The sequence below is a fragment of the Rhineura floridana genome, chromosome 11 (assembly GCF_030035675.1).
Source record: "Rhineura floridana isolate rRhiFlo1 chromosome 11, rRhiFlo1.hap2, whole genome shotgun sequence".
Taxonomy (NCBI): domain Eukaryota; kingdom Metazoa; phylum Chordata; class Lepidosauria; order Squamata; family Rhineuridae; genus Rhineura; species Rhineura floridana.
In genome coordinates this window covers 55,822,125-55,846,405 of record NC_084490.1, presented here as the reverse complement: position 1 = coordinate 55,846,405, position 24,281 = coordinate 55,822,125, and the positions used below count along the sequence as shown (strand labels likewise).

Below are 24,281 nucleotides of genomic sequence, written 5' to 3'. Positions count from 1 at the left end.
CTAATGGTTCCTTGCTGTTTTAACCTGTGCTAGCCCTGTTCCATTCTAACATTTTAGTACTTCTTTTAGCTTACATGTGAGATGCATCACCCAGTCTGTGCTTGAGCTCATTTTACTTTATATTTTTAATTCCTTTTAATTGGTTAATATTTTCAATTTGTTTTGTATTTTTTACTAACCTCACTGTATTTTTCAGTTTAATAATTGGCTGCATGCTAATATATATATTATATATATATAAAATCTTATATATAGTATATATATATATATATATATATAAAATAATATTTATTTATTTAAAAATAAAACCAATCAAGTCTAGCCTGGATTTTGCTCTGATTGTGTTTTGGTTTCTAGTGGTGGGGGCAAGCCTGACACTTAACAACTTAACTTGGTCTCTTCAAAGTCTGACACACAAGCAAGTAAAAAAACACAGACTAAACACATTGTTTTTCTTTGCACAAATCAAGTGGTGCTCTCTAGGTGATGGATATGATTGTATAAGTAGCTTGATTTTATGCTTTTTAAATGTCAATTTTTTTATTTTCTCCCCCATTGCTTTTCCCCCTGTTATGCACAAAAGCTGCCCAGCACACCATCAGAAAGTGTGATGACCCTCCCTGAAACCCCGTTCCTGTGGGAAAATCTTGCCAGCAGGTGTTTTTTTCTTTTGTTTTTGTTTATTATATTTTATTATGTAAATATCTTTTCCCTTTTACTGGGCGTATATTGCCCATAAGTAGTTTTTATTTTATTTCTTTTGCATGCATATATGTAGAAAAATGTCCTGTTCATAATGTGAATCTGTGGAAGAGAAGAATATATTATTGGAATATTTTTGGTTTGTTTCTCTGTTCTGTCTGTCAGGATAATATTGGACACCGCTTACTACAGAAGCATGGCTGGAAACTGGGCCAGGGCTTGGGGAAATCTCTCCAAGGTAAGTAAGAAATTTTCTTTTAAAATCTTTTTTTTTTTCACTTCAGCTTATATTTCTAGGTCAGATTCCTCCCTTCCCCTCAGCCCTCCTATTGCACCTATTAAGTTTAATGTTTATCATACTGCGCTCAGTCTCTCAATATAAACAGGTCTAGCATTGGATTCGTTCCTTGAAATGTGGGTATATATCAGGTTTTATTTATTTAAGACAGACTGAAAGCTAGGTGTTAAAGCAAGGAAGACAGTACAGATGATAACTTAGAAAGAGAAAATTGTACATCGTTATGTCAATGGCTGACCGTAGTACCGCCATAATTGAAAGAAGATACGAACTGCCTCAACTAGCCAGAAAATAGTTCTTTTGCTAGAATGGGGGATATGTGTGTGAATGATGCAGTTTGCAACTTCAGAGAACTTGGTTAGTGAATGTAAAAGTTTTCTTCTGTAAGTTGGTCAGGTACTGTTGATTGCCTATTCAGAGGTCAAACATCTTTACCAGCCTAGTATAAAGAACTTTTTACTAAGAATTGCAATCAATCAAAGGACAGTTCCAAATATCTTTCTTTTCCTGTTGTAACCTTTCAGTTTGGACTCCCCCCCCCTTTCATCAGGAAGCATTTCTGATATGAGTATTTTACTGTATTTGAGCTGTGGAGTGCTGGGTTCTTAATCAATTCCAAATGCAGAGTTTAGTGAGTCAACGGCAGAGTGTAATGTAGGCAGCAGGAAAGATCAAGGAACAAGGTTGTTCTGAAAGTAGACTCTGGGCAGCTGTTGGAGCCTAAGAATTACTGCGATGTCAGACCTTATCTGCTTAGTTCACTTTTATGAGTCCTGTTTTGGTAAGTTGCATGATGGGAGAATTACCACCAAACTCCTTTTGCTCATTTCCTGCCTAGCATGTGTTAAGTTTATTTTTATTTTATTTCTTTGTTTTACAAGGAATCACAGTAGAGAGTAATTCAGCAGCACACTTGTATTTACTTGATTGAACCTTCTTTGAAAGGTGATACTCCTAGTGGAGTATTTCAACAGTCCAGAAGAAATATCTAGTGCTATTTTATACTGGTTTTCTGTAAGCCAAGTCATTTCAATATATGTTTTGATAACACCCACAATGAAAGGGCTCCTCTTCAAATACAAGTAAAGCTTAAATTGTCTAAAATGTTAAATGAAATATACAGGATGTAGTCTCATTTGGGAGTTGAGTATAGGCTTGACTTCAGAGGACCACAGTTTGACTTCATTGAAGGCTGGGGTCCCCAAAAAGCTGTCTAGGGCACCATCAAACACTGAACCCCTGCTGCCTGCCAAGGCCCCTTGTCCCAATTTTTTATAATTGTCATCAGGGGTGTTTGTGTGCCTTTTTTGGCTTGTGTTTTATTTGGTTTTTGGTTTTTGGAATGTAGAAATTCTTCCTTTTTGTGTATGTGTGAGGAATTCTAAACATTACCAGTTTTTCTATTGTGAAGTGGGTATTTTGTGGTGCTGTCTTAGACTTCCAAATGTGCCCCCAGGCTCAGAAAAGCTTGGGGACCCCTGATTTAAGCCATTTTTTCAGACTTTTTCAGCATGACTGCCTTTTGGACTTCTGTACTTCTCCAACCCACTGGCTGCATGCAATAGTAAAAAATCTTCAGATAAAAGCTAACTGTATTGCAGCCAGCTGCTATAAATGTGGAGTGGAATCTTACCTGGGGTTAGCATCACAAGAGGACCAGAACAGAATATTCCAGTTTCCCTTCTAAAACCTCCAGGGAAGAAAGCAGTAGGGAGAGGGCTGTTGTAACCAAAAGCTGCCACATATTCAGTCCCTCTCTGTGGCCTCCATGCTTATCATAACAGTTTTGATTCCTAAAAAGCTAAGTATTTTCTGCTTAGAGGGATTTCCCTCTGGCATTTCATGGTACAGAATCCTCTCCTGCCCATGTGTGCACACACACATGCCATGGGAAGCATCCCACAGTTTGAGAACTGCTGATTTGCACCATTCTCTGTACATCATTAAATGAATGGAATTTGTCAGATTTCAGTTTTGTGCATTTCCCTTTGCTATCCAAAGCTAGTCCAAAGCTATTCTGTTAGCTACCACTGTTTATACAGCACCGGATGTGTGAACTGCAGCTTGGTTTGTCATGTGAAATTTTCTGGGCTCCTGCAATGGAGCTGTGCCTGAAAGGCATATTTAAAATTTTGGCATAATGAGCATTAGTTGAACACTTTTATCACCACACCCAGCCCCTTGGTCTGTCAAAAGAGTGAACAGCACTACAATGTGATTCCAGTTGTACGGCCACATGGGAAATTGGGGGATAGTGTCCTGAGCTTTCAAGAAGTGAAGGGAATAGTTTGCTGCTGGTAAATACTTTGTTCTCTACTAGTGCATTTTGGGAACTTCCTGGCATTTCCTGCAAGGTTTTGAACAATCTCCTTGTGTATTTTTTGGCCATTTATATGAGAAGACTGGGAGATTACTTTTGTTGCCTGTTTGTTCGTTCAGTTGGCTTTTTCAGCCCAGCCTGTCCCAAAGGCCTATGACAGTCAATGAACCACACTGCAGCAACTTGGGACTCCTGCATAACTGCAGCGCCAGATTAGCTCCTGGCAGAGACATATGGGAGCAAGTTGAGTATGGTATGGCTGCTAATATTAGTTTGGAAGGACTGGACTTAACACTTTAATCTACAGATGTGCCCTTAGGATATTATATTCTGTGTCAACCTCCTACAGTACACTGTATATAGCAGAGCTGTTTGGCAAGGAGGGCAGTAGCCATTTTGTCATGTTGTCTAAAGAGAAAAGACTCTGGCTGAAGAATCAAGCCTTTTCTGCTTTGCTAAATTCCTTTTTTTTAAAAAAAAACCCTCAAAGCACCACCCTGGTGCTTTATGTAAATACAAAGGGAAGGAGATCAAATTTGTTTAGTCTTAATTATTGCCTCTCACCCCCAACCGTCATCTAGAGCAGGTGGTGAAGAATTGCTAGAGTAGATGTGGCCAGAACATCTATTTTCAACTTCCTCTTTCCAGTTCACCTATAGAGCTATAAGCCCTTCTACATGTAGGTATTGGGGGCTTTCACAGTTTAATTAGAGATGGGAAGCCTTCCTACCATTAATGATGGTGAAATGCATTAACTTTGGCAGACGTGCATGGGAATGTCCAGATTTTTGGTGGCATATTCTGATAACTAAAGCAGATGCAGTTCACACCATGGTGTTACAATACATTCCTTTCTCACTGCCTGAATGTTTGCATTTGAAATAGTAGTAGTAGCCTGGAGAACCAAGCTGGAGGTCTCTACCGGGTGAACCAATTGAAATGATGCTTCATATCAGTTTGTGTGTGTGTGTTTAAAGACGGCACTCCAGATGCAATTTCCTTATCTTAAATGGGAAGTCCCTTTTTCGCTTTTCATATTTGGTTATATGTACAACAGAATCTAATTTGGGCTTGCCTACAGGAAATAGCCATAGTAGCAAAGATTTTCATACCATGGTCTTTTAAACATGGTCCAGTGTACAGACAGTGAGTGAGGTCAATAGGGATTTCGTTCTCATTCCTTCTGGCAGAATCATAGAATTTTGAGCATCACCATTCATGTAAAATGTTAACAGACTGAAGGATTCAGAGGACAACTGCATAATTAATAGGAGAAAAGACTGAAGAAACTAGCCATGTTGACTTTCAGCCTTGAGCAGCAATGGCCAACTGGCAGCCCTTGAACGCTAGTCTATCTGGTTTTCTGTGGCCCTTCCACATTTTAACCAAGGTGTGCTAAAATAAAGTTCACAAGGAAAATAAAAATGTCTTGTGGGAAACTCTACAATTACATGTTGTATAGTTTTTGTGTGTAGGCTAATTAGCGCTCAAAAGAACCAGCAGTGCACTTTGTATTTGCATGGTAAGACAAAGAATCACTGCTAATCTACCTCTTGAGGGAATGTTTGTTCTTAATCCTATCCCAGTCAATGGCTGCATCTGGTCATGACAAATTATGTTCTATTGTTATGTGATCAAGCCATAGGCTTATGTGTGTTCCCCTTTCTTCTGGCATAGGCTTGAGGAGGAGATTGAAGGCTTTCGCTTCAGTTTTCAATTTACCATGGTTTAGTATTGTATCTGAACCTGGGCAAACTGTGACTAGTCTTAACCAATGGATTATTGAAACAAGTCAGCTTCACAAACTGTGGCTTGAAATCGGCTTGTTTCAATAGATGCTAGTTAAAACTATGTCCAGTTCATACAGAAGGCTGATTAATTAACAACAGAAGCTAAAGCTTTCAATCTTCTCCTTGTGGCTGTGCCAGGGAAGGGGAAGCTTAATCTAAGGCTCAAACATGTTATGATAAACCATAGTTGATTATTATAGCCAAATGCAGCCATTGACTTTGGGCTGTGAAAGCTAGGATTCTCAAGTTACTGCATTCTGGAAATGGAAATGGACTGCTTTCAAGCCAATCCCAACTTATGGTTACCCTATGAATAGGGCTTTCATGGTAAGCGGTATTCAGAGGTGGTTTACCATTGCCTTCCTCTGAGGCTGAGAGGCAGTGACTGGCCCAAGGTCACCCAGTGAGCTTCATGGCTGTGTGGGGATTTGAACCCTGGTCTCCCAGGTCGTAGGCCAACACTCTGTGATGGCATACACATAGCCATGTTTAAAAGGATATTGCATTGTATTAGAGTAGATGAAGCAATGTCAAACAAGCATGGTTTCCAGAACACTTTCCACAGAAAGTTTCACTGTGTCCTATAATGGTGGTCAAGTTGGGTGGACTTTGTAGGGTAGGGTGCCTTTTTCCTCCATGCACTTTGCAGATTGTCTTTGTTCTCTTCTGTTGTAATGCTCTATACAAGAACAGTGATTCAACCTTTTCTAAAAGACAGAATACAGCCGCTTTAGTAGCTTAGCAACAATTTGTCCTTGTTAGTGAAGAAGTCGCAAAAATAGTTATCTAGAGAGCATAGTACCTTGATTTTGTATGTATTTAATAGGCAGCTGAATCAGTGTCCCCCATTCCCACTCCCCAAGCAGAGAGTGTTAGTTATTTAAACTGAGTCTTAATTGTGCATAAGGACACAATCCAAAAGAGTTGCCTGTGTTGGGAGTTCGGAATGTACAATGGATGTTGAATTTGCATTCCTAAAGAGCAGGCCTTTGCAAAAGATTGTATGTGAATCCTGCTCAAGGTTGTCCTCTGCTAAGGATCACCCACTGAATTAATGTGGCCCTTCAGTACTAAACCCACTGGAGGGGGCCAGGCTTCTTGGCCTCGGAAAGGTTGATGCAAGTTAGGAGGTAGTGCTCTACTGCCTAGCTACTCTGGGCTACTGGCCTAGGTTTGCTTGAGCATTGCATGACCTCTGAGGAGTTCTGCCACAGGAAAAGAGTTTGGTTTCTTTGGAAGGGGCTGTTAATTTATCCTCATTTCAAGCTGGCTGGTTGGGAAGTATAGGTGGAATCTTTCCTGAAGTCATTTTCTTTGAATTGCTACCCAGTCTCTGTTTCTCCCCATCCTGTTCCTCTGAAATGTCACTGCCTATGCTTGACTTGTGTTTACACATGGGTGCTTATTGTTGGGCACTCACAACCTGGCCGGCCTGGGGTTTGGTGATGCTGCAAACTGGCCAGATGAGCTCAGCCTAAATCCGCTCTTTGCTATCCTCTGTCCTTCATTGATATAATTTACTACTCATTGCCTCATGGAGATGATCTTGTATAGGAGGCATTCAGCCTGTTCTGGAAGGGGTTACGCTCCCTCTAAAGAAGATCATTTCCAGCTTGGAGTTCTCCCAGGTGTATTCTGTGACTGGAGGCACAAGTGGCCTCGATGCTGTGTGTCTTTTACCAGCTTGGGGTCACAGCTGGGCTACCAACCTGTCTAGTTGTAGATAACCTGGCTTCTCTGGTCTAAGCTCTAGTAACCTTCTGCTTGAATTCATGTAATGTGCTGTGTGCGGAGCTGCTTTTGAAAACAGTCTGGAAGCTTCAGTTGGTGCAGAATGTGGTGATTAGATTCTTAACAGGGACAAGGCATACTGATCATGTTATGCCAATTTTTGTCCGCCTACACTGGCTTCCAGTTCATTTCCAGGCCGAATTCAGGTGCTGGTTTTAACCTGTAAAATAAGTGCCTTAAATAGCTTGGGGCTCCATTTCCTGATGTAACACTTCTTACCCTAAGCATGAGCCCAGGTCTTAAGATCTTCTGCGGAAACCCTCCTCTGTGTGTGCCTCTCTTTCTGAGGTGCAAACGGTAGCAGTGAGAGAGAAGGCTTTTTCAGTGGTGATCTTCTGTTTGTGGAACTCTGATCCCAAAGAAACTCATTTGGTGCTTACATTAATATCATTCTAGTACCAGGTGAAGATACTTCTTTTCTCTCGTGCCTTTTAAAGGAGCCTTAAAAATACACCCACTATGTTTTTAAACTGCTTGAATATATTTTGTTATCTTGGTCCCTGTCAGCTGATGTTTGGTTTCTGTTTACACTTAGTTTTATTTGTATTTTGTTATATTGGATTGTATTAACCTTTTTTATTGTATGTCACCTGGAGGCTGCAGCATTAGGCGACTAACAAGTTGAATGTTGATGATGATGTGGATGGAGCTTTCCTTCCTGTCAAGAGGAGTTGGAATCTTTTGAGTAGCTGTGGCACAGCTAGAATCAATGTAACACACTACTGTATTTTAAATATAGGAAGGAATCTAGATGTTTAGGCCAGGTATTGTTTGCAATGAGTTCACCTCGAGGTGGAAGACCTATGTGAACATGAGAAGTATTCAATTCCTGGAGAGAAAAAGACCAATTGTAGGAAGCCTGCAGTGAGTCAGCCTGATATTTCATTGTACTTCTGACTTATAAAGCCAGTTGTGCAGAAAGGATCGTGACTGGCGCATGCATTTATATCTGGAGTCAGATGTTGGAAGATAGCAAGGAGGAGGTAAATTATTCATAGTGAAACAAATGCATGCAATAATAGTTGTACTAGTACAGGAGAGGAATGTAGCAGCAATAGACAGTGGAAGAAAAAGATCACATGAATAATTTCAACTGGAGAACAGAGGAGTAAGAAACAAACTAAAATTGAAACTAGCTGCATAAATGAGGATTTCAGAAAGGCCAAGTACTTGTAATAGTTCAGTGTCAACAAGAGAAGGCAGAAATTCCTGTTCTTGCCACATTGGAAATCAAATTATAGCTTTTATAACTGTTTAGAGGTGGGCAACCATTGCCCCCACCCCATCCCTGTTTTTTCTGGCCTTTTGCAACTTCCCTATTGTCCTTGTGAATATTCACTCAAGGTGCTTCTGGAAAAGCCCTGACATCATTCCTATGGGCCATTGATATGAGAGTGATATTTTCTCTGTGAAAAATGGCACTTTTGCTCAAACATTTTGAGGCAGAGGAATGTGATGATTAGGAGGGACCGAGTCACAGAAGCTGCTATGTTGTCTGACCTTCAAGGAACACACAGGAAGTGGAGGCAACCTTTACTGAAGCAACTAACATTAAAAATGCTGAAAGCGCACACGTTCCAAGGCCTTTTCTCTTCCCTCTGCCTCTATGCTAGATGTGGACAGGCTTGTGGGATCTACTTTGTTTTGTTTTTTCACTAAAACCCTGAGATCTACCAACCAGAACCTGTTGCAAAATGGTGGTGCAGGAGAGGGACCTAGTTACCAACTGCACCCATGGAGCCTATGGCATAGGCCATACACCAGAATGGCCTCCATAATCAAGTTCATATCTACATCTGTTGGTTCAGTTTGGGTATAACTACCTAATTTGTGTATGTGTGGGAAGGGGGAGTCCTTTTTGTTGCTTCTCTTAAAAACTATTGAGTTAAAAATGCTTGTTTATCTACTGAAAGTCACCCAGCAATCTACCTGATCTAGCTTTTTGCCCATCTCTGTTCTGGACCACTTAAGGAGAGACTGATTCCTTCCTTAGGCAAGCCTCCCTCAAAGTCTTACTGTCACAGATACTGCTGACTCAGAGAAATCTGCTTAGAGGAGAAGTGCAGAAACTCTTCCCGCTGTTCCTACCTATGTGAGTTGGTGGATCTTGATGGATGATAAGATGTGTTGCACCTGTTCATGTTGGATCTTGTTCAGTAGTGAAATGTTGGGAATGTGTACTCATGTATGTATATATTGCCAGATTTCTTGCCTCTTAGCTGGGTTTTTATTCCAATATTATGACAGTGAATTTTGCATGTGGAAAAGTAATCACCTTTTGTAGGGGTGTTTTATCCCAGGGCCTTTACATATTGCCGTTCCCATGCTTGTGTGTGTACGTGGAAAAAGAGATAAGGAACTATTTTCAGGCTGTGAGGTAACCTGAAAACGTGTGTGAAGCATCCTAGGACAGTATCTTTCAAGTTTTTTCTCCTTTGAAAAGGCTACAACTGGTGCAGAATACGGCGGCTCGGTTGCTTACAAACAGCCGCCGCCGCGATCACATCACACCAGTGTTATTTCATCTACATTGGCTTCCAGTTGTTTTCCGGGGCCAATTCAAGGTGTTGGTGTTAACCTTTAAATCCCTATACGGTCTTGGCCCAGTTTACCTGAAGGAGCACCTCCAGTACCACCAATTAAGCCGCCCGACTAGATCAGCCACGCAGGGCCTTCTCTCAGTCCCACCAACAAAAACAGCTAGGTTGGTGGGGACTAGAGAGAGGGCATTTTCAGTGGCGGCCCCCACTCTCTGGAACTCCCTCCCGTTTGATCTCCGCCATGCCCCTTCCCTGGATACATTTCGCCGAGCCTTAAAAACTTGGCTCTTTGGACAGGCCTTTGGGATCTCCGGGGTGGGCTAATTTCTCTGTGATTGTTTATTGTTTCTGTGAAAATTGTTTACTGATTGCCCTACATAGTTTTACGGCTGCATTAGTGTTGACTGCATTGTATTTTATTCTGTATTTATATTGTATTTTATTGAATTTTAATATGTACGTCGCCTAGAGTGGCTTCAGCCAGATAGGCGACACAAAAATTAAATTTATTATTATTATTATTATTATTTGCTGCATTCTGCAAAAAAGGTTGCCCCTTTCAAAAGTTTGAAAGTACCTCAAGATTGAGAGAGAGCCATTGTTAGCAGACCAGTGCAGCTTCCTATTCTGCTTCTTCATGCACCCCAAGCACAGACCAAGCCACCTCTGTTTGCAAATTTATTTCATTTACCCTCCCATGGTTTAATTCCCCAAATGACTGAAACATAGATAACTGAAGTCAGTTTTGTTCAAACTCTACATTATAAAACCTGAAATGATCACTATTGGTTACCACTTCTGTAGCATTTTAAAGGTAGAAAGTACTTTCTAATTGTATTTTGCCCTTGTACCAGCTCTGTGAACAGGTAATTTTACAGATGGGAGAACTGAGATTGTAAAATCTTGCTGTATTTTATAGAGAGCTATTAGCTATGGGCGGTTTAGAAATGAAATAAATAAAATAAAATAAATAAATAAATAATTTGTACACAAACCAAGGATGTGCCTGTGTGAGCCTTAGGGTCATGTACTTTTCTCCTTCCTCTTTCCCTCTATGCAGCCATGAGAGGGTTTCAGAAGCGTTCACTTCTCTCTTTGACCAACTACAGCTTAGCATTAAGTCTGAACCCAGACAAACTGTAGTTAACCTTTACTATGGCTTATTAAAACAAGCCAGCTTCAAACCTTTATTTTGGTTAACCACAGTTTGGGTATGAACATAATGCTAAACTGTGATTAATTAAAAATACAAGCTGATGCTTTTCCTTACAGCTGTGCCAGCATAGGAGAAAGGAGAGCAGAGCACGTGAACTTGGAGGATAGACAGACTTGTCGTAACACTAAACCTGAGATCACCAAAGTGAGGCACAGTAGTGCTTTTGAGGACTTACCCTGCTGTCTATGAAGCCTCGGAGACCTCTCCCTCTCTCACTGCCTCTCTTATCATGAGATAACAAGAGTTACCTCCTCCCCTCCTTGAAACTCAGAGGAACTGAAGCCTGCTGGGACTGACCAGAGACCTCATGCAGCCTGTTTTCTTTCTTTACCTCCACGTGTCTTGCTAGATTATCTGTCAATTATTTGCAATCTTAAGGCAGGTGCTGCATAAGGAATGCCACTTGGAGTTCTTTCTTTCTTTCTTTCTTTCTTTCTCTCTTTCTTTCTTTCTCTCTTTCTCTCTTTCTCTCTTTCTCTCTTTCTCTCTTTCTCTCTTTCTTTCTTTCTTTCTTTCTTTCTTAGCATGTATTTCTGTCATGAGAGCGCGGGGGAAAGTATTTAAGGTGTAGATTATCAAGCTGTAAATATACCATGTGCATTGTTTAAAAAGCCATCTTGTTTTCATCTTACATGCAAAGGGGGCTGGCTATTGGATAAGAATAACTCTTTCTGCAAGGTAGTAGTTTCCCACCCTGCCCTGAGAATTAGTAATCCCTCCCACCCTAAAAAAGGCTCTTGCTAAGGCATTTGTGCAATGTCGAAACTACCAAACAAGTTGACTGAAGAAGGAAAGTTACGAGGGAATCTTCTGTAGTCCTTGGTTCCCCCATTGTAAGGAGAGAAATGGTGTGTGGGGGGGGAGAGTGTAGAACAAGATGGTGCTGACCTATTTGGTCAGTAGAAAATAAAGGTTTATTGTGTTTTGATGTGAGGTGCTTTCAAGATCCTTTTGTAGGGGCCCCCAAATGATGTGCACATGCTTTTTCAGTTATTTATTTACTAAGGGCTTCCGCCCCTGCACACTTTGCATGCCAACCCCACCACCTAATCCCAGGAATGGGAACCCCAAGCATTCCAACCCCCACCAAACCCCTAGTGCCTGTTCCGCCTTGCCTATTCCTCTGTAGGTTGCCCAGTCCTGCTCCTCCCCCACTGCTGCCTCCCCCACTTGTTGGCCTTCCTTTTTTGCCACTTGTTGGCCTGCCACCACAATCCCACAGCATTTAGAAGGCTGTCGTCATGTGATTACAGTGTGTTGGCAGCCTAAGAAAAATATAATATGTATGAATAAAACTTGGATGATGATAAATTGATTGGCAAGATACTTGAAGGGATTATGAAGCTTAAGCAATGGCAAAAGGGGGGCTTAGATGATGAAGGGAAAGTTGATGAGGAAGGATCAGTGCTAGAACAGTTGAAGGTATTTGGCAGGCAGTATGTGGAAATACTGCAGATTAGGCTTGGATGGTGAGGGCTGGGATATTTCTAGATACTGTTTCTACTACTGGTGGGGTATTCAATGTAAAATTATGTGTATTACCTCTGGACATAACCGATTAAGAAAGTGTTTTGGTCTTCTGGCTCACCTAGAATTTAACATCTCTGGAATAAAGTCAACTTAGTGCCTGGCCATTACCTGAAGGGTAAAGAAGGCTGCATGAGAACACCATTATATGATTTTCTGAGCTCCTTGGAAGAAGGGCAGGGTCAAATATAACCTAGAAGAAGGAATAAAAGAACTACCTGTTCATCCCCTTCCATTTTGTTAAGTGAGATCTCACCAGCCATTGGTCATATCTTATAAGTTGATATCACAAAAATAAAAGGCTGATTCTTTTCTTTAAAAAATAGGGCCAAAGATGCTATACTTTGCACCTGATACTAATGTATATGGACATGCACACAAGGGTCATGTTCAGATGAGCAACTTGCATGCAGCCCCATTGCTCCTCCCTTTGCGCAAGCAGGAGAGCAAATCAGAAGCCGCTGTTATCCATTCTCATTAACATCCAAAGTGAAAAACTGTGGTTAATGACTTCCAAACAAGCCAGAGTTCATATGTCAATTTTAAGTCATGGCTTCATATCCTGGCTTGCTTAGAAGTCATTACCCGTAGTATCCCAGTTGGAATGGGAAGCTATGGATAGTGGAGGCTTCCTGTCTTTTTTTGTTCATATGGGTGCATAGAGCTCTTGCATGTCCTCATTTACTAAGCAGTATTTGATAGTGCAAACAAGGCCAGTATACATCCCTGAGGATACCGTATTGTCTAGCAGGGTTTTTATATGAGGTTACTTCGTCCACTGTTGTGCTAGGTTAAGATTAAGAACCAATACTTTCACAGGCAAAATTGGGTTGTGGAATTGGGTTGTGTCGTGTTATGCATTAGCTGTGGGATACTTTTTATGGCACCAGCAGGTTGATGGCAAAAGAGAGGTTCTTGGCACTTTTTGCAGAGTGTCGCTTCCTTGCCTTTTAGCAATCTCCATATATATGGGATTGGAGAACTGGGTTTCTAGGGGTATTGAATCCTGGTATCTCTTACTTTACCAATTATGTGCTATATTACAAATACCTGCCTTTGATTGCTGTGAGAGATAGGTAGTGACTATGATGCACATTCAGTGTGTGAATTCAGATAACCACATTGATGGTATCATCATGGATTCCTATCATGCCATATTTTGACCCTTTTAAAGCCTACTGTGAGATTATCTATTTCACACATGGAGAATGGAATGAGTTGTTAGCACTTTTTAACTATTAACCCTTTTCTCTGAATCAATCCACTAACATGCTAGATTAGAGTGCTTGCTGTTAATGATGTGCTCAGTCTGCAGAATCCCTCCTAATGAAGCAATGAAAACCTGCTTTAAAATGGAGCCAAGACTTTCTTAGTCAGGTGCTCCCTTTCATGTGAAAACATTGCTCCCTTTCTGAAGCCCTTGAATCACTTTGACTCACTATACCAAGAAGTATAGAATTCTTCTAACAGACTAATCTAACAATTAGACTGTGTGCCAGTTGGGTAAAGGTGCATAAAGGATCTTGGATAATGTAATTCTAGACTGTTTCTGGCCCCATTTTGGGACTGAGACAGCTTTGGTGGATGACCTATGCTGGGAACTGGACTGGGGAGTGCATCCCAGTTCTCTAGGACCTTTCAGTGGCTTTCACTACCATCAGCCACTATATTCTTCTGGAATGCCTGGTCAAGCTGGTGCTGGGGGGCCATTTTTGTGCTGTTTCTGATCCTACCTGGGGGGCAGTTTTCAGAAGGTGGTACTGGGGGGAAAGTGTTCATCTCCTTGGTTATTGTCTTATGGTGTGTTCCACAGGAAATGTCCATCTTGTCCCCCATTCTACCTATCTATATGAAACAAGGTTGTCCAAAGGATTGGCATTCTGGGTCATCAATATGTGGATGACACCAACTCATATAGTGGTTTCCATGTAGGCAACTGAAACCCTAAATTGGTGTCTGGGACCAGGATGTAGGCTAACAACCTGAAAATCCAGACAAGGTCAGTAGCGTTGGCCAGTAAGAAAACCTACTCCAAGGTTGGCTGTTGGACCTGTTTTTGAAGGGGGTAGCACCCCCTTTGAAAGTTTACAGTTTTAGCGCTTCTGGGACCAGCTTTTCTCTTTGGCTCCTTTCGGCTATAGCCAGAAATGCTTTTGTATAGCTTAGCTTTGGCTATCGCCTCTCCCGATATGAACCTGCCCGTACACTACGTTCAACATCGAAGGCCCTCCTCCGAGTTCCGACTCATAGAGAGGCTCGGAGGATGGTTACAAGAACCAGGGCCTTCTCAGTGGTGGCCCCCGAATTGTGGAATAGTCTTCCCGTTGAGGTGCGCTTGGCGCTGACATTGCTATCTTTTCGGCGCCAAGTTAAAACCTTTCTCTTTGCTCAGGCATTTTAGTTTAATATGTTCAAATTGGTTTTAGATTTGTGGATTTTTATATATATGTTTTTGTACCGATTTATGTGATTTTATTGTATATACTTTCTGTTGTACACCGCCCAGAGAGCTATGCTAGTGGGGCGGTATAAAATTTTAACAAATAATAAATAAAATAAATAAATCAGGCCACTGTCACACATTTGATGACATCCAAGTTATGCAACTGCAGTTTGTTTATTGTGGAGTTGTGTTTGAAGAGTTTTCAGAACCGGCAGCTGGTACAGAATGTTGCTAACAGTGTGTTGCTGGGACTCACCATTCAGAGCATGTTACTCTGATATTATTTGATCTTCATTGGTTCCTAGTTTGTTTCTGAGCTCAATTCAAAGTGCTGGTTATCTTCAAAACCTGTAATAGTTTGGGTCCAGGATATTTGTCTACCCTTCACAATAATCACAGGAGGCCTTGCTCTGCCTCTTATTGCCATCTGAGGTCAGGATGGTGCGGGCCCTGGACAGGTCATTCATCATTGTGGTTCATAGACTCTGGAATCCTGACTAGTTCCTTTCCAATTAACTGCAGAAAGATAGTGAAAGTCTTGTTCCTACTTTTAGTATTGAATGACGCAACCCAGGGTGAGTTTGCTTTTTACTGTGGATGCTGGATGCCTCTTGCATATTTTTTTCAATTTTTTGCTGCTTATTTTATTCAGTTTCTTGTCTAAAAATAACTGTTTTATTACTGTTGTAAGTAGCTTTGAGGCCTTCTTTCTTTGCTGAAAAGCAGCATCTAATGGAAATGAATAAATTATGCTTCACTTTGGCGGTGTAATTCATTTGGGAGACAGGTTTGCAGAGTTAGCAGCTTTTGCCCTACTATTTGAAATTTGAAGTAGGAAAGAGGAACTTTGGGGGATGGAGCAGGGAGTATTTACGGGCTGCCCATGTACTCTTAAAAGCAGGGCTGTGGAGTTGGAGTCGGGAGCAATTTTGGGTGGAGTCGGAGTCGGTAGAAATGTACCGACTCCGATTCCAACTCCGACTCCTTCATAAATGGCAAATGTATATTAACTAGTAATAACAAATTTACTGCAGTAAAATGGTAGCACAAGGCATTTCATCACCACCACGTTAATCCAGAGCTTGGAAAGGTTACTTTTTTGAACTACAACTCCCATCAGCCCCAGGGATTGGGCTCGTGGGAGTTGTAGTTCAAAAAAGTAACTTTTCCAAGCTCTGGATTAACGTGGTGGTGATGAAATGCCTTGTGCTACCACTTTACTGCAGTAAAGTTGTTATTACTAGTTAATATACATTTGCCATTTATGAAGGTGTCGGGACAGTAAAAAAATAGAGGAGTTGGAGTCGAGGTCTGGCATACCGACTCCACAGCCCTGCTTAAAAGAACCTGCTACAACTAGCTGTGACACCGAGAATTAGAAAAATATTCTGGGACTATCCAGATTCTCAAGTTGCCATAGTGGCAAACTAGAGCATTGGATCAGTTTAATTTAACCACCTTCTCGTGTGCTACTTTTCCAGTATAAATCAACCAACTCTTCTCTTCCTGGCCTGTTTGTCCTGCTGGGAAGTACATTCTTATGATTTAGTATCCCACCCCATGGCTGAAAAATAAACACAAAACGTCAAAAGATTCTGCATCTTAGTTTGCCCCTTAACTGACCTAATAAATGTGTGCCAGACCTGTACGACTTTTGCTTCAGATGGGGCCTCATATGCTTAAATACATCATATATGAAAAATGCCTTGCCCACAGAAAACGTAACATGTCCGGAAGAATTGTTTTAGCATAGCTTTTTCACTGACATGCTCGCTTTTTTGGGAAGAAATTCCTCCCTGCTTTAATGGAGGAATATAAGATGGTATTCCCCAGCCTGCAGTTGGCAGTGGTTTACTACTTTAGTGAGACTTACTTGGGCATTTAATCTCCTCGTGTGTAAACAAATATATGAGGAGAAGAGGGGGCATGCTGCCAAGGTCCACCCCCTCTGGCATAAATCGGGATTCTAAATTGCATAGGGAGCTACCACTTACAGGAGGAGGCTCTGTGTTCAGATCTTCGTCCTCATACTCATGGAAGGCTTCCTATACTGGAGGGGTTGGGGGTTGGGGCCGTGCCCCCACTTCTCATGTGTTTTACATGCAAAATGATTGAACACCTCAATAGGGCTTTAGTCTTCTATTATCAGATGTTTGGGGAAGCACAGCATAGGAGGCTCTATTATCTTCTATTCTCATAGTGGGCTTCTTTTGAGTCAAAGGGTGGAATATCCTAATACTACTACTACTAAGAAGAAGAATCCTCCTTGTTTAGTGTTGTCACAACCTTATGGGTTCCATCTTTTAAAGACTATAGGCCACATCTTTTCATTGTCAGTTATATCCTCAAAACACCCATGAAAATCAACCAGAGTTGCTGCTTGTCCACAATTTTAAGAAGTGGTGGGTGGGGGGCAAGAGGTCTTAGGTGCCACTTTCATTCCTTCCCCTCTGCATCTCCCCTCCCCCCTCATGCGGCTGTTTTCTGCCCCTGACAGTTTCCTGCCTAACAAATGGTGTTTCTTTTTTACAGCATAATGATCCGGGACTTGTTGTGGTGATGGTAAACTTAGTGGTAATTTTTAATTTTCAGACTGAATTTACTTCTTTTTTGTCATCAGAGCACCAAATATGTTAGGCTTACTTTTCTCTGTTGTAGCCTTCATCTTTTCTGCTTGGTCTTTTCATTTCCCTTTTTTTCCTTTCCATTTCTTCATGCACTCTTTTGTGTCTGATCCTTGTTCATTGAGGGGTTAATGCTCAGAAGGGATGTTTGTGTTAGAGCTGCCAAAAATTTGTGGAGAATCACTTCAAATATCAAATTTCTAATATTGTCCAAACTTGATTTCCTGCTTCCCTTCCCCCAACATGTGGATGTTAGCAGTTGCTATGGCAATTTTGTACCTAATTGAAAACTAAAAACTGACTGCCTTAGAAAGCAAAAGTACTGATGCATTCTTCATATTATGAAGGAGCCTGTCACAAACCTGGACACAACAGTCACAACTCCTGAAGAAAACAAACATTTTTAGGGGGGATGTGTATGATTTTTAATAAGCTATCATGAATTTGGTCCTTTTGCTCAAAATTGCAGTCACTGCTTCTTATATCATTGGGCATAAAATTCCCTACCCTCTTTCCCCCTGCCCCTGGTTACTGAAAATGTGCATATACCTATATAAAAGTTGCATTAAAAATGCTATTGGGCAAATCAGTGCTTCTGGATTTAAATCTTTTAGCCCAGCATTCCAAATCCAAAATAAATTGAAAATGGTTCTATATAAGACTTGTTTAATTTGGAACCATATTGCTTTTTATTCCGAAGTTAAATTTATGTCTGGGAGAGTATGGAATTGGTTCATCTTTTTGATGGCACTTCAGGTGCAAAGAACTGTTCAAGCCTTGTTTTAACCCTCACAGTACTCTTGTGAGGAAGAACATAATTCATATGGCATAGCTAAGGAGCAGAGGCAAGGCCATTTCAGTCCTTTGACAGAGATGAGATGTGAACCCAGGTCTCCAAGTTCAACGCTCTGTCAGCTGAATTACATTAGCTCTCAAAAGTTGAAGTGTTGATAGCTAACTTTCTGAGACATGGGTTCTCCAAAGCAATACTTCTTGTGCCACATGGATTGGTTTTGACAATCTGGTCTCCTCATTTTGGCACAACTCAAGCTTGGACATCTTTTAGCCCAAGGGTATAATATATGTGTGTTTGTGTGTATAACAAAGAGAAAATATTATTGACACCAATCCCACCCCCAAGACAGATAATAAGGGAAGTAAACGTTCTGTTTTTTCACTCAAGGTATGCACCGGATAAGGTAAGTAAGTCCTTTTTTCCAGTGGCCTTACATCACAACTCACAGCGCATGTTGTGATGTAAAAATAAACACCCCCCCAAAGGCTGTGATAGTCAAAGTGCTCGTCTGCCCCATTTTGCTTTGTTTGGCTGGTTATGAGTGAATTAAAAATACGTACGGAATCTTCAGCATAGTTTGATTAGTTTTAAAGTCAGTTTTCTTCGCAACTAGTCCTTTTCACAGCTTACAAGTAAAGGGCAACCATAGTGGCAGAATCCAGGAAGCCTATTTTTGGGCTGAGAGAGTCTTAAAGCCTAATCTTGCAGAGGGAAGAATTCTGTCTCCCTATGACATCACTTCAGTGTTTTGAAGTAGCAGTAAAGCTGTTCCTGCTGTCCATTAATGCTTGCATTTTTATTAAATGGAACACTTCTGATCTTCAGCCAAGGTAATTCAAGAATGCCTAGTATCCTGTTTTACCACCTGAATCAGCCCTTTGTGAACTCCCCCATCCCCAAAATTCTTTTTATCTTCTGATGGGGGGGTGTTTTCAATATTAAGTTGCTAGAATATCTGGGCTGAGAGCTGCTGGCAGAAAGGGATAAAACCAGAGCAGGTCTGGCGCCCCAAATGTGCCGGCTTGTGATTGTAAGCTGTGAGAATGGCTTATGTTTGGTTCTCTGTAGCTTTCTGGTCTCTGCACTCCAAGGCAAGATCTCTAACCAACCCAAACCCAATGTATACAAAGCAACTCACCAGAGGTTGATCATTCTCTTCACCCCAAACCACACACCTGACTGATCTGCTTCTCTTGCAGGAAGAACAGATCCCATCCCTATTGTTGTCAAATATGATGTCATGGGCATGGGGCGGATGGAAATGGAGGTGAGTAGTATACCATTCAGTGTATGTGTATTAGGGCTATAAGGATGCTTTAGCCAGTAATAAAAATACAGTGCCTCAGTGCATATGTAGCCCCTTGGGGAGAAAGTGCTTTTTAATGATCTTGAATAAATTGACATTGGGAACACAGACTCTTTTTCCTTCATTGCTTTTTTTCCAGGAAAGAAGGATGTACTTTAGGACTTCAGTAAACAAATCTGTATGTTCAATTAAAACTTTAATTGAACACTTAAAAGAAAATGAATTGGACCTATTACTATTCTTGTAGCCCAGAGTTCACTTGTGCTGTAAAAAAGTACAAAATTGCACCACATTTGTGTTGTGGAAAGGGTTGCTCAGTTAGCACTCTTGATGATGTGAGCAAACTTGCCAAATATAGGCACTGCCAGAGCAAATGAACTGTTACACTTAAATCATGTCTGAAGGATGGACCATACGCTGATCATTGAGCACACTGGAAACGTATTGGTGGCATCTCTGCTTTGTAGATGCAGCCAAGCATCCTAGCCTAGGTCAAGACAATAGTATTTCTGGTCCCCATCCAAAGTGAAAAAGAAGCAGAGTAGAGGGTAATAAAATGACTGTATGATATAAATATTCACCTTATGATGTAGGATAATCTATACTGAGTGCATGTTAAATAAACCTAAGTTACTCTATTTCTTAAGTGATTGGAAAATGGGAGCATCTTTATGGATAAAGACATAGAAGGCTGAGGCTTTTTTAGTGTAGAAAGACAGCAACTAATGAAATTGTGACATGAAATTAATCTTATTTTTCTTGAAACAAAATCCCTTACAGAGGCATTGGGTGCCTCTGCTGTCAATTCCATGGAAGTATTAGTAAATTATTTTGTATTCAGTTCTCACTGTGGGGATGAGCTGACCCACATAGGAGAGAATTTGGTTGCTTGTTTGCTATATGTGGTGATTTCTTGTCTGATTGGATAATGCTCAGTATATGTGTGTGGCTACCTGATTTCTCTCTGCCTTTGTTAATTTAGCTTGATTATGCTGAAGATGCCACAGAACGGAGGCGGGTCTTGGAAGTGGAGAAGGAAGATACTGAAGAGCTGAGGCAAAAGTACAAGGTATCCAAATGAATTCCCTCTGTGGAACTTGTTGAGGAACCATTAAGAATTTTGTATGATATGGTGGTGTCTTACATAAAACATCTTTGTGTTGGCTCATTTGGTTAGACAAGGCATGAACTGTAAAAGCCAGGTGAGGGATTGTGATCCATCTGTGGACCACTGACCAATTGCTGGAATTCTTGCAAAGAACACTGAACTAACAACCAATTTGAGGTCCACCTAGTCACTTATCATAAAAAAGAGCATCAGGATCATTTTAACATAGTTTATTACCTTAAGAAGTCCTGAGTATATACCCTTGCTTGGTCTGCAGAGAGAGCACACAGTACTGAAGTCAGCCCACTCCTGGTCTGTGTGCTTCTGTTTTTTGGATGTTTTCTACTTCCTTCTTTGAATCTCTCCTCAATCTGCATGTCTAAGAAAAACCTAGTCTAGCAATACCAAGCATGTTCTCCATTTTCATATGTTTCTCCTGCACCCTAGCCTCACTTCTAATTTATCAGTCCAAGACCTTTTCTTTCTCTCCCCACTCTTTTTTTTTGTCTCAGCCATTTAATGTATATTGTAAGTTCTCTGAGCTGGTACCAAATCAATTAGAGCAGTGCTTATTATGTCTGTTATGATGGTGGTGTTGATGATGCCTTTCATTTTCTAAAATTCATCAAGGATGGAGACAGATCTGGGTAGCAGCCAGTTCTTTTGTTTTTATGGATGGAGAATCAGCCAATGTTATGTTGCTTGTTTCCAGCAGGCCTTGGTGCATAGCACCTAAACAGCATCATTTATATGAGAGCTGCTACCCCCCCCCATTTCATCTTAAGGCTGTGACCAGATGCAGACTCCATGGCTTCAACATCAGCCAAAAAAGCTTCCCCTTCCCTCATTCTGTTTACCATCTAGCCCAAAGGGTTCTGAAGAACTCTACTATTTTGTGATATCTTGGTTGGTCTAATTTTTTTCTAAGCTGTGCTCATATATTAAAAGATAAGACATCAACTCACTGCCGACAGGCAGTAGGCACAATACAAAATGAAAACATGGGAGGGAAGAGGAAAGTAAGTACTGGAGCAGCTGGTCTCCCCCACCCATTACTATAATATTCTTTGTGGGAGGCCTTCCAGTAGCCCTAAGTCATCTGGTTTTTGTCAGAGGCCAGAGGCTGTTCCTTCCTTCAGCTCTGGCAGTGTTGTTTCCTGCAGTTTAGGGATGGGAAGGGAACATCTCCCTGCAGCTGCTCCTTCTCTAGCTGATAGATGGGGCCAGGTTGGTCTCCCCCGTGCCACTATTAACTTTCTGGGAGGCAGGTGATCCAGCCTCTCAGTGATCCTTTGTGCCTTGGCCAGTCCAATAGGCCAGAGTATGCCTCCCTTTGATTTTGCAGTCCTAGGATAAGTGGCAGCTTAAAAAAACGTATCTATTCAACAGTGGATTAATAAGAAGAAGCTTAGTAGACTGCTTCCAAGAGGAGTGTTAATGTTTGTTAGAGTCTTCCCGGGCCATTTTTTTGCTGTGCTAGTTAAGCAAGGTTTAATAGATGACTTACTTTGCTGTTGCAGGATTATGTAGACAAAGAAAAGGCAATTGCCAAGGCTCTTGAGGACCTTCGAGCGAATTTTTACTGTGAGCTCTGTGATAAGCAGTACCAGAAGCATCAAGAGTTTGACAACCACATCAATTCCTATGACCATGCCCACAAACAGGTAAATGGTCAGCCTATTGTCTGTCTGTATTTATTTATTTATTTAACAAAATTTGTATACCACTTAAATCTAAATAAAACCTCTAACAGTTTACAATAGGCTGTGATTACTTAGTGGGGAGTGATCTGGACTTATGGGCACACTAGGAGCATGTTAATCTTCACTTTTGTTTTAAGGCTGGAGTTGTCAGCATGATGCCTGTTGTTATTATTTTTGCCTATTAGTTGAATGTGGCAACCTTGAGGACTTTATCTGGTTCCTGGAAAGCCTCTGAGAACCTCCCCCCAATTAAGTGCCCCCTTTTTCATGAGGTAGCTAGAGTGGTTACCTCTTTCCCTGCCCCACCTGAAAGGTACATTGAACTCAAGGAGGAAGTTAGACAAGAAGTATTCTTTCCACCTCTTCTTTCAAACTTTATGTGCTTGTCACGGTTCAGATTGGCATCCTCGCCATCTCATGCCAAAGGGGTCACAGAGTGCTACAGCACAAAATGTGGATCCTTATAGATCCTCATAATGTAAGGGATCCCCTCAAGATCACTATCAAATTATCAATTACTTCTCTGTCCGCTGATCTGTGTGTTTTGTTGGCAGGTTGGTTGTCATTCTATTTAAAGAAGCATGAGGATCTGTGCCTTGGATTAATGTTTTTGCGGTGCTGGTGTGATTTTTACTGTGCAGTCTGCTACTATAAGTTTGATGGTGGTTTTTTGGGGACCGCATGTAAGAACAGACAAATTCAGGTGGATTCTGTCAGATGTCACTTTTACCCGGACCCCTTGGAAAAGCAGAGTGTGTGTGTGTGTGTGTGTGTGTGTGTGTGTGTGTGTGTGTGCGCGCGCGCATGCATGTGCTTTTTCTCTTTCTTTCTAGGAGGTGGAGAGTGACTTGGGGGAATGGCAGGGGGGAGAAAGAGAAACACACAGGGAGTGTGATACCCACATCATACACTCAAAATTCCAAGTGTTCTCATAGTACCAAAAAGTGTGGCAACCCCTTTAACCCCTATTATAAGGCCTACATATGTCACTGTAAATGGATTGCAAAGCTGAGGCTTAGTTCAAACTAAGCTGTAAGAAAGGGGGCGGAGAGATAATTATCTCAATCTAACTTTGTTGGTTTTATATTTTTCGTGGTTTTGAAGTGTTATAGTTTTAATTCTGTATTGATTTTGTGTAGGTCTTAACTTCTGTTTGCTGCTTTGAATCTCAAGAAAGAATGGAGGGATATAATTTTAATAAAACTTCTGCTTCATGTTTAAAGAATTTGATTTTTTAAAGAAGTAAACAATAGAGCTTGGAAACAGAAGAGCATGGGAGGGGCACCCCAGAATTTTAAGACTGCCAGTAAAATTGGAGCCAGGAAATAACATGTTGGTGTTATAGCAGGAAGGCTTGTAGAGCTGTGAAGACATAATCACTCCACTGGAAATTCAGCTTCTTGCTGATTTCTGAGTGTTTATATGAGACTGCCAGCATACCCATAGGCTAGAAAATTTGTTGGCCAAAAATGATGTAAAATATATTTTTGGCCAATCTAAAAGCGGAGATTGTCAAAGTTTGTAATAAGCTATTTTTATGGACCTACTGGCTGGTGTATGAACTTTAATCAGGCTTAAATTGTAAAGTCTTGGTAGTGAGAGAGGAAGATTTGTCTCTATGGACTGGAATGTTGATTTATAGGGAAAACATATTACTGTACTATCTACACTTTTTTTGGGGGGGGAAGCAATATTCTATCATCAGTTCTGCCAGAGACTCCTACAGTTTCAGTTTTCCACATTTCCGGATAAGGAATTTTCTGTCCATACAAGTTAGAAAACATTCACTTCTCAGGAATCTGATGGATTTTGAAAAATTGATTGTGTTCAGGCACAATTCCACCCCCCACCCCCCAAAAATGGCATTTAACATCTCTGAATGCAACGGCATTTAACACCTCTGAAAATTAGACAAGATCTATGACGTTGGAAATAGTATTTGTTTTACTGTCCAAAAAGAAGCAGACTTCTTCCACATGTGATGGACATGTTATAGAGCTCAAGCATTTTGGAAAATGATTTCCCATTCAATATTATCTTTTGTTAACTTACCTGTGGATCCTGTTGTTCGTCATCTAATTTTGTACCAGATTTAATCCCCAGAAAGAAACATGAGA

General features: G+C 41.0%; 1 protein-coding gene across 9 annotated transcripts in view; it reads left to right on the top strand.

Moving 5' to 3' along the window:
- The window catches only part of GPATCH8 (G-patch domain containing 8), a 104,410-nt gene that overhangs the window by 50,548 nt on the left and 29,581 nt on the right, over positions 1 to 24,281 (top strand). For 4 of the 9 annotated variants that reach the window (XM_061591128.1, XM_061591131.1, XM_061591130.1 and 1 more), the window contains 4 exons: positions 868 to 940; positions 19,247 to 19,314; positions 20,336 to 20,422; positions 21,982 to 22,125. In XM_061591128.1, the coding sequence (XP_061447112.1) occupies positions 868 to 940; positions 19,247 to 19,314; positions 20,336 to 20,422; positions 21,982 to 22,125 (372 nt within the window). Of the gene's footprint in view, positions 1 to 374; positions 658 to 867; positions 941 to 17,159; positions 17,202 to 18,434; positions 18,451 to 19,246; positions 19,315 to 20,335; positions 20,423 to 21,981; positions 22,126 to 24,281 lie in introns of those variants that run through there. The other 5 variants (XM_061591133.1, XM_061591134.1, XM_061591135.1 and 2 more) reach the window with 5 other exon arrangements.